This window comes from Barbatula barbatula (assembly GCF_947034865.1).
Source record: "Barbatula barbatula genome assembly, chromosome: 19".
NCBI lineage: Eukaryota > Metazoa > Chordata > Actinopteri > Cypriniformes > Nemacheilidae > Barbatula > Barbatula barbatula.
Genome location: NC_136782.1, coordinates 9288480 through 9299521, shown reverse-complemented (window position 1 = coordinate 9299521; position 11042 = coordinate 9288480). Strand labels below are relative to the sequence as shown.

The 11042-nt window shown below is 38.0% G+C and overlaps 1 protein-coding gene across 1 annotated transcript; it reads left to right on the top strand.

Annotated features, from left to right (window-relative positions):
• The first annotated feature begins 2341 nt into the window (after positions 1–2341).
• On the top strand, positions 2342–10862 carry LOC306909017 (uncharacterized protein). The gene is made up of 9 exons (XM_079482354.1): positions 2342–2471; positions 2556–2695; positions 2767–2986; positions 7045–7207; positions 7285–7339; positions 7966–8043; positions 9211–9291; positions 9652–9732; positions 10357–10862. Exons 1-9 carry the CDS (start codon positions 2393–2395, stop codon positions 10399–10401), a joined length of 942 nt encoding a protein of 313 aa, XP_079338480.1. The 5' UTR covers positions 2342–2392; the 3' UTR covers positions 10402–10862.
• The last annotated feature ends 180 nt before the right edge of the window (positions 10863–11042 follow it).

The following is an 11042-nucleotide window of genomic DNA, read 5'->3' as shown; positions in this document are numbered from 1 at the left end:
GTGAGCAGTGTAACTCACTCATTATGAATTTTCTACCCTTTCTAATGGACAGCATATAAAACCCATGCGTGTGTGATGACAACACCATGTCTCTGGGCTTTTGGGCTTTTAACCATACTTGTCCTTCTTGACTTGAGCGCTGCCTTTGATACTGTCTCACATCAGATACTCCTTGACAAATTAATTTCAATTGGTATTACTGGCACTGCTCTGTCTTGGTTTAGGTCATATCTATCTGGACACAGTCAGCGCATTAAATTAAAAGGTTTAGTTCAAGTATATCGACAGTCACCACTGGTGTTCCCCAAGGCTCTGTTTTGGGCCCGCTTCTTTTCATTATCTATATGCTCCCTCTTGGTAATATTCTAAGGAAATATGGTATCCATTTTCACTGTTATGCGGATGATACCCAACTTTACCTGTCTGCCAAACCCACCGGATCTTTTCCTCCGCCATCTTTGTCAAGCTGTTTGGCTGAAATTAAAGTTTGGCTATCAGCAAACTTCTTGAAATTAAATGGCAATAAAACTGAGGCTCTGATTGTTGGCACAAAATCTGTTGTGTCTAAATCAAACTGTTTTTCTTTATACATTGACAATATTGAGATTTGGGTGTCATCATGGATGGCACACTATCCTTTAAAGCACACATTAATAATATCACACGAATTGCATACTTCCATTTGCGCAATATCAACTGCCTCCGTCCCTTTCTCTCAAATAGTCATACTGCAGTTCTTATCCACGCACTAGTCACCTCACGTAATGACTACTGTAATGCTTTTCTCACAGGTATTTCCTCTAAATTGCTGTATAAGCTTCAGTTGGTTCAGAATTCTGCAGCTCGTGTTCTCTCTAGAAAACCCTATACTGACCATATTTCTCCAGTTCTCCAGCAGTTGCACAGGCTTCCAGTAAAGCATAGAGTTGAATTTAAAATCTTGCTACTCACGTATAAGGCACTTTATAATCTTGCACCAAAATACCTTTCTCACCTTCTTCATGTTTACACTCCTTCACGTGCACTCAGATCTTCTTCTTCAATTTCTCTTGTTGTACCTCAGATCCGATTTACCACCATGGGTGCTAGATCTTTTAGTTATGCTGCCCCCCGCCTATGGAACTCTCTTCCTCTTGATGTTCGGAATAGTGAGTGCTTGCTTACTTTTAAAACGCGTCTAAAGACATATCTTTTTAAACAGGCTTTTTTATACTGAGATTTATCTGACTGTACATGTATATGCTGTTGGTTTGTTGTTGTTTTGTTTTATGTGATCTGTATATTGCTTGTGAGTCGACCTTGGGTGTTTTGAAAGGCGCCATGTAATAAAATGCATTATTATTATTATTATTATGTTGGAACAGATGTCTGTTTGCAGTGTAATTTCAGTCAATGTCCTGGACATCTGGACCCCAGCTCTCTTAATGTGGAGTGGGAGATATATTTTACTATTTTCCTCAAACATTTATCATAAATGCTGATATTGTTTTCTCATTAAATAAAATGTATAAATGTTTTATAAATGCAGGGTATCTCATTTAATCCTCTACGAAATTGGGAATCAGACCGCAATAACTCCTGGACACCATGTGCTGCTTCAGTTTTTAACTGTTTTGGCTACCTGGGGTGGTAAGAATAACTTTTCTCCCCCATACAGCAAGAACAATTCACGAAGTGAACATGAATAATCATCACAGTATATGTAAAAAATAAAAATAAATGTAATTTATGCAAATTGAAAACAGCTCTGGCACGTCCAGAGTAGATGCATTTTTCTTAAATTTAAGAAAAATGCATCTACTCTGGACGTGCCAGAGCTGTTTTCAATTTGCATAAATTACATTTATTTTTTAAAGATACATATTTTAAATGTATTATTAGTTTAGTTCATTTTGTGTGGTTCTTCAGATCAGTTTAGTTTGTAGTATGCCTGTTTTATAGGAAACATTTAATCTAAAAGCACATTTTCTATTTGTGTGTCATCCAAATTATAAATAATTTTATAAATAAAGTTTGGGTGGACTTTCAGTCTTTTGAGACATCTAAAATGTTGTTATTCTTCAATGTCTAAAATGTAAAATGCATTTTTTATGTCCTTCTTCGGGAGTGTCATTGTTATGTTTCTTTATCGTTCATATTTTTTTGTCAGAGAAACTAAAAAAACGTCTCAAATTAAAACTGACAGCTGCATTTACAGCACTGATAAACCTGTTATCTTTCAGCAAAACTAAGCGTGTGGTCTTTTGTGTAGTAGAATATGCATGAATGTAAAACACATCACGCGTTGGAGTGCATCAAGTGTAGGAAGTGGTTGCAGTGTTTCAGATAGAGATAACCAACCACAGAGAAGTGTGAGAAAGCACATTACACTGCTCATTAGACAGGGTAAATAATGTCTGAGTTACACTACCCCTTTGTCCTTATATGCCAAGTGATGTGGTACCTTTTCACAGCAATATTCATTTTCACAGGTAAGCCTAAGCTGATTTTGTATTATTATTACGTGATCAGTGTAACTCACTTTGTTTGAATGTTCTACCCTTTCTGATGGACAGCATATGAAACCCATGCGTGTGTGATGACAAGCCCAGAACAGAGGGTTAATGTTGGAACAGATGTCTGTTTGCTGTGTAATTTCAGTCAATGTCCTGGACATCTGGACCCCAGCTCTCTTAATGTGGAGTGGGAATTCAAGGTAGATATATTTAGTATTATTTTCCTCAAACATTTGTCATAAATGCTGATATTGTTTTCTCATTTTTAAAGCAGGGTATGTCATTTAAGCATGAAATAATCCTCTACCAAATTGGGAATCAGACCGCAATAACTCCTGGTCACCATGTGCTGCTTCAGGGAAATGTGAAGCTGGGGAGTTTTGATATTGTTCTCCATTCAGTGACACATGAGCACAATGGAACTTACACGTGCAAACTGCGGCGTGATGGCATTTTCTACAAGAATGATACACAGCTTATTGTCCACTCAGGTAATAACATTTAGTTTGTGTTTTCTTTTTAATTTGTTTACTTGTAGTATTTGACATTTGGCACAACCATGTAAAACAATTAAAATGCTAGTTCATCAAATACCTTTTAATAGTCATTTAAAACTATATTTATGAAATTGGCAGCACAGGCAAAAACCAAGTAGAAGCCTGTTCAATGTAAATTTGTTGCAAAAGTCTTCTGGTGCCTTTTATAGGAAGTGATTGATTTGGTTGTACCTCCTGATGGGGAAGTAAAATGCATCTATATGCATTGAAATGTTATTCAAAAGAAAAAATCTAAACACAATTGTTTCCAACTCTAAAATATTAATTATCTTTAAAGGATATTCTGTCTTTAAGCCACATAGTAGATTATTAGTAAAATGGGTTATGTGAGGTGCATGAGATTGTGGAACATTGTATGGTAAATTACTTATATTACATATCAATTCCTATATTTCACCACATTTAGCTGCCCATAATCAAAGTAATTATAATGAAGCACCAGAAGGCTGAGGAATCATTTGCATACGTTAAACTCAATCGTCGTCGTACAGGCAGGGTCAATCTCCGGCAAACACACAAGGCACTCTCGTAGTCACAATACAGGCAGATAATCAGGGCAGGCAGCAAACAATCACAAGGTAAGTAAACTCTCCAAAGTAGACACAGGATAATCAGACAGCAATAACGCTCAGTAATGATGCCGGAACAAAACAAGACCTCGCAATGAGTGTGAATGAATGAGAGGTTTAAATAGGCAGTCCAATTAGGTTCCGGTGCAAGTGCAATCAGTTCTGGTATGTGGGTTTATGGAAAGCGAAGTCCGGATACATTTTCATACTCGGGAGATGGTTCACTCTGGTGGCGATCGAGGAGTGAAGCAGGAGCAAGGAGGCGGATGACGCCGGGGTCTTCCACGAGGTCGAGGGGCCGGTCGACCAGGATTGTCTCGATAAAACTGAGTGATGAGTGAAGGGTCGAGGATATCTCTGGCCTCCACCCAAGATCGTTCCTCCGGGCCGTACCCCTCCCAGTCGACCAGATACTGGAGTCTGTTGCCCCGACGTCTGGAATCGTGGAGGTCACGAACCAGATAAGCCTCCTCACCATCTATCCGCAGGGGCTGAGGATTCTGCCCGGTGGTTGTCTCCTCCCTCTCCTCTCTCGGACCACCAGCGGGTCTCAACGAGGAAACATGAATAGTGGGAGAAATGCAATAAGTAGGAGGTCATATAAACCGAAATGACACAGGAGTTACTTGTTTATCAATCTTAAAAGGACCCACATACCTAGGACTGTGTTTCTTGCAGGGGAGTCTGAGTCGAAGGTCTCGAGTGGACAGCCATACCCACTGACCAGGCTTATACTCAGGGTTGGCTCTGCGGCGACGGTCAGCTTGCGCTTTTTGTATCCTGATGGCTCGTTGGAGATGCTGATGTGCTTGTTCTGCAGTCATTCACAGAAGGTAGATTAGTGGGCTCACCCGACCAGAGGAAAAAAGGAGGTTGATATCCCAGGATACACTTAAAGGGAGTGGGAGGTTTGATAAGATAATTCTGTGCGTATTCGGCCCACATAAGGTATCTGCTCCAGCCATGTTGGTTTTGGCTGCAGTACGAACGCAGAAAACCAGTGAGTTATTGATTCATTCTCTCCGTTTGTCCGTTAGATTGCGGGTGATATCCAGAAGTTAAGCTGACATTAACATTGAGTTGTTTGAAGAATGCAGACCATATGTTGGAGGTAAACTGTGGCCCTCAGTCGGATACGATGTCTTCTTGTAAACCATAAAATCTAAACACCCAGTTACATAGTGTTTCCGCTGTTTCCACGGCTGTGGTGAGTCTGGGTAAAGGGATAAGACGACAAGCTTTAGAGAATCTGTCCACCACTGTGAAGATGACCGTGTGATTGTTTGACTTTGAGTAGGATCGGATGATGGAGTATGGGTGCAGATGTGAATCTCTCCTTCAGATTCTAAAAAAAGCGTATATAACTTGAGAAGACCACGTGAGACGAGAGGTTGAGCGTTTGGTCATGGTGGTAAGGGGAGCTGCCACAATGCTAAAGTTACAAATGAATCGGCGATAGAAGTTAGCGAATCCCAGGAAACGTTGCAATTCCTTCAGAGTATGAGGTCTCGGCCATTAAAGTACTGCTTTGACTCTAGAGTCATCCATGGCAACTCTTTCTGGTGAAATTATATACCCCAAATAAGATGTCGATGTCTGATGGAACTCAAATTCCTCTGCCTTTGCATACAATTTATATTGAAGTAGGCGCTTTAATACCGTTGTCACGTGTTGGATGTGATCCTTGAGATTGCTTGAATAGATCAGAATGTCGTCAATGTAAGTGATGACCTATCGATCAAACATGTTTCTGAATACATCGTTAATGAAGGACTGGAAAACAGAAGGACTGTTCGATAATCCGAACTGTGATGCTCCCTCTTTGATTAAGACCTCTGCTAGGTCTGCATACTCAGGAGGAAGCTGCGCGGTTTTAGAGTCCTTTGAAGTAATGACGGTGTTGAGTGGTATAACTGGGTGTATAGGTTACAGACAGGTAGAAAGACAGTTTTCACTCCACTTGACAATTTGGTGTTCCTTCCATTATATTTGTGGGTTGTGTTTCTCTAGCCACGGCAGACCCAGGATTACAGAGTAATGTAGAGTAATAACAATTTTATAACAATTTGCACTCTCTTTCCATGCCATTTTAAAGACCTCTAATTGCGATTTTATTCATCTGCGCGCTAGTTTGCGAGTGGTGCTATTGTACCATGGTGCAATATTTTTCTCATTAATCTTTTTTGACTTTGTAGGTGCGACAGCTTCTAATGTATTAGAGAAAATAGTGCCCAATTTGCTGGTCATGTCATCAAGCGATTCTTTATTTATTGGTATGGTTATTAAAGGAGTCAGATCTGGCAAGCTCTTTGCGAAACTATCTTTAGTAGTGGAGGTAATTGTTCTACCCTGTCGATAACGAGTTAAAGGGCTGAAGTACCCGTTATAAGATAGTGATCGGTGACATCGTCGCTTTGAGGCATAATATCTATATTGGTTAGATCGGCTCCGTGAGATATAATCAGGTCTAGTGTATGATTAAATCGATGAGTGGGTCCTTTAATGTGTTGTGTTACCCCAAAAGATTGTTGTAGTTCTGTAAACGCCACTGCTAATGCATCGTTAGCGCTATCTACGTGGATATTAAAATCTCCGACAATTAGTATTTTATCAACGTTAACCAATAGGTCCGATAGGAAGTCCGCAAACTCTTTCAGAAAATCAGTATAGGGACCAGGGGGTCTATACACCGTAGCCAATGTAAAAGAAAGCAATGGTTTTTTACTTTTGTTAGGAATAATTATGTTCAACGCAACGCAAGCACTTCAAATCGTTTGAATTTATACTCTGTTCTCTGAATTTAAAGTAAGAAAGTTTCTAAATATTGTAGTGACGCCGCCACCCCGACCAACTGGACGTGGCTCATGCATATAACAGTAACTTGGTAGGGTACACTCATTTAGTTCGAAATAATCAATTGGTTTAAGCCAGGTCTCCGTAAAACAGAGTATATCAAAACTGTTGTCCGTGATCATTTCATTTACAATAACTGCCTTTGAATTTAGTGATCTAATATTAAGTAGGCCGAACTTTATGAATTGGTTTTGTTTGTTTATTACATTGTCTTCAGGTTTAATCACGATCAGATTTTTTCTCGGACTTTTGCCAAAATATTTACTTTGTAGTATTATTCGGGGGACACATACGATCTCTATATATTTGGACAGTAACATTTATAGCAGTTCAGGAGCACAGGCTATGGTTAAAGTTTTGACTTACCTGAGGGAGACTTACACAATACACAATAATTCCTCATTTACCTTCATCAATTTTATGTCTGTCTCTCATTTACTGCATTGTGTCATATTAAATTAACTAAAAAATTAACATTTTGTTTATTTAATTGATGTACTATTAAAACTTTTGTAAACATCATATGATAATTCAAAAGAGTTCCAACCTCTCCTCTTATGAATTCTTCAGCTTCACTGACAAGAAGAAACACTTCAGGTGTGGACAACGTGGAGAGACATCATCCCTGGTGGGTGGCAGTGGTTTCGGTGACTGGAATTGTGCTTCTCATTGGTACAGTATTTTTGGTGAGGAGAACTTGCAGATCCCCCCACCAGAGAAAGAATCCCTTAAGGTACCGTGTCATTGAAAACACACATTTTGCAGATACAGTATATAAGGTGGCAGTTTTATCTTATTTTTTGCATCTAGGCAAAAAATAGCAGAGGTTGAAACCAGAGTTCAGACTGCGGAAATGAGATACAAGGTAACATACTATCTGTGAAACTTTCACACAGCTGTTCTCATTTCCGCTCTTAGTTTCTATCTGTATTTGGTTCTTTATTTCACTATGATAACAATGAATAATAACATATTTTAAAAAACTTACAATTTGCCTTCCAGGTTACAAGAAACATAACTAATATAAATAAAATATTTAATATTTAAAACAACATTCCAAAGACAATTTTGTTTTTACAGACGTGACAGGTTTTCCTGAGATATTTTCCTTTAATGTCTGAGACCTGACTGGCTGGGGATGTTCAGTAATTTGTTTATCAAGGCTTACCTCCCTCAAAATCATCATCTCTCCTTTCTGCATCCATTACCCTGCTTTGCAACAAAGTTCTGATGTCCATCTACTGGGGTCATTAATTAATCAGTATTATTTAGAAACATACTTTAGTTTCTTTATGTGTTAATACCCTACCTCAGTTGCGTTTCATCACCCTTGCGCGACATAATGTAGGGGAGACTGGGGACGGTTGCAACATGGGACATTGAAGGCTGTTCTACTTTATATAAATATCTGGACCACAAAATTCCATTTCAAATTTGAAATGAGTTTAATTTCATGATTTTCTTAAAATTGTTATATGTTTCATTATACAGGTCTCACACAATTCCATGCCTGTGGTTGACATGGGGACTCAACCCAGCACCCCAAATGCAGACAATGTTTATGCTATGGTATGTAAAACAATTGCATTATAATTTGTATACTAGACCCTCATACCAGTGCAACTTATAATATTTATTTCTGATATATTAAAGTAGTAGTTCACTTCAAAATAAGCCCCCATTGACTTTTGATGAACATTTAAGCAATGTTCTGCGCGTTCAAAATTGGAGAGGAGGCCAGTTAAGAAAACGTTGAAGTTTATTGATCAGAAGCTTAAAACAAAATACATCAGCTGTGTACACCAGCTGATGGGTGGGTGGGCTGCCTTAGACTCAGTCTTACAAAAAGAACTGATATCTTTACAACGGCCCGACCGACCCAGAAAAACAACTTCACAGCATATTTATAATATTTCTTGGGGTGCCTCTTCTTCAGCTGGGGTCCAATCAGATCGTCTCCCCTTTGTCTGCTCTCCAGCCAATCAGCTCACTGCCTTGTTTTTCAAACCACCATTCATCTGTAACAAATTATAGAGGCCCAACACGCTCTGTGCGTAACCTGATCTTAACACATACATAGTATTTCCTGTGGAAGAATACACTCAACAGTATCAGCGCTAAGTTCAACTCACACACTTGGTTATATTTTCAACATATTATGCACAATTAGTAATCTTTAATGAATCCTAAAGCATCTTAAATGTACAGGCACGTTTAATACCACAATAAGATAAAATCCTTCAGTGTGCACATTTCTTCCCCCAAACTTGTTACACACACACATAAGCAGAACATGCAACCCCCCGACCACATTCCAACATCTGGCAACGATATACCTCTCTGGTCCAAACCTTTGCTCACAATCATGTCCTGTACTAAAATACATCTGATTTAAACAAAATCAATCATCCATTTTATATCGATCTATATATGGATCTAAATTCCCACACTTTCCATTTTTATTCCTACAATGGAAAGTCAACTGGGGCTTATTTGAAAGTGAACTACTCCTTTAACTTTTTAATATATTTAAGGCTCCCAAATTGATTTTATTGCTTTATAACACTATTAGCAGAAAAGAAACCAAATATCGATTTACATTTTTTAAGGGAACAATATTATATATTTAGGCCAAGCAATTTAGTAACTTCAACCAATTTAAAAGTTTCCTTTTTTTCTGCCTCATGCTTATAGAGGCATGGCTTAGTCAAATTTGTTTTATGTTTTACAATCCAGGTCAAAAACTGTTCTCTGTCTATTGTTGACATGGACACTCAGGCAAGCACTCCAATTGCGGAAAACATCTATGTTACCATGGTATGTAAGATTTCACAAGACAAACTGTAAATGATGTATTGTAAACCAATTCCAGTATTAGACATCTTTTCTTCAGCTGAACAATATTCTCTAGATACATTTCCCCTCACTCGCTGTAAGTCCGTGCAGCAACGAAATGTGAACTTAATAAAATAGTCACAAAGCCTTCAAAAAAGTAATCCATTTGAAAGTATTTTTAGGTGAAGCTTTAAGACTATTAATATTTGACATTTCGGTAGTAAAATGTCATACCCCCAAAATATAAGTGATCAGGATTTGGTGCTATTTCATTGTGATCAAGGTTGGTTCTTATAAAAGGACTGGAGCTTAATCAAGTTTGTTTTGTTTTTTATTTCCCAGGTTACTAACAATTCTTTGCCTGTGGGAAAAATGGCCAGTAAATCCAGCCCTCAAAATGCAGACAGCATCTATGTTACAATGGTATGTAAAACAGTTCTCCTTTTATGAAATGACTTACACATCAGTTCCTTTTCTAGTGACAAATAGGATCAATCATCCAAAAATATATTTCAGTAGTTCAAAATTCTGTCATTCACTCACCCTTAAAATGTTCCAAACTGTATAACATTCTTTGTTTTGTTGAACACAGCAGGACAATAAATGAAGAATTTGGCAAACTAAACAGTTCTGGGCACCATTGACCACCAAAGTAGTTTTCTCTCTTCTATTGAAGTTTATGGTGCCCCAAAACAATTTGGAAACAAACAATCTTCCGAATATCTTTCTTTTCTGTTCTGCAGAATGACATTCATAAAGATTTGCAACAACTTGAGGGGGAGTAAAGGAAAACAGCATTTTAAAGGGACTTGTTTATTCAAAGAAGACATTTTGAAATATTGAAAGTTCAGACTGCAGAAGAAAGTCAGGTTTGGAATTACATGAGGATGAGTAAATTATTAAAAAGTGGCATTTTTGGGTGAACTAAGTGAGAAGTCCATGTGTCCTATACAAACCTCTCTGCATATGAAAATTGGATTATGACCATTGAGTTGACGTTACATAGAAAATAACAAAATATCTGTTTGTTTGTGTGTCCGGAACTAGCACGGTTCCCCATTCACAACAATGATGCCGTCAAGCCAAACCTGAACTGACGTCTTCCCTCTGACTGGAAGCCTGATGATGAGGAAAATGCTCATCGCCATGAATTTAAATAGTATTGTTTAGTGTAAAACTAAATTACAGATGAGTCACGCACAGAAACTTTTTTTATACACAGACAGTCAAAGCAAATTGCTCTTGTGAGATTTAGTAAAAGTATGCTAGCAACATTAGCACACATTACTTAAGAATGCCTGCAAGGCATCAGAAAAAATAGCCACAACGGCATTAAAAAAAACAGGTAATTTATTAATGAGTCATAACGTTACCCATCTGTTGCTTTATTGAAAGGCAGCCTCAGTTTTCTGACATTCATAAAATAAACCATGGATGGAATCCTTCTGCTGTATGTTTTTCCCAAGCATTAATACATGAATAATGCAAATCAGTATTTAATGTCCATTTATTCATTTATTTTTGTAAATACCATCGTGAAATCATTATTATTGAGCTGTCTTGGTGTCCTTTTTCATTATTTTTCAGGTGTCAACAGCGGTCAGTGATGTATAGGTTTTGTATGTCTTTGGGCATCTTCAGCCACTCAACCTTACCTCTTTATCATCTCATAAGCATGAAATCGCTACTTGTTCCAACAGGCGCACCCACGGGTTCTCTTTGTGAATAGGTTA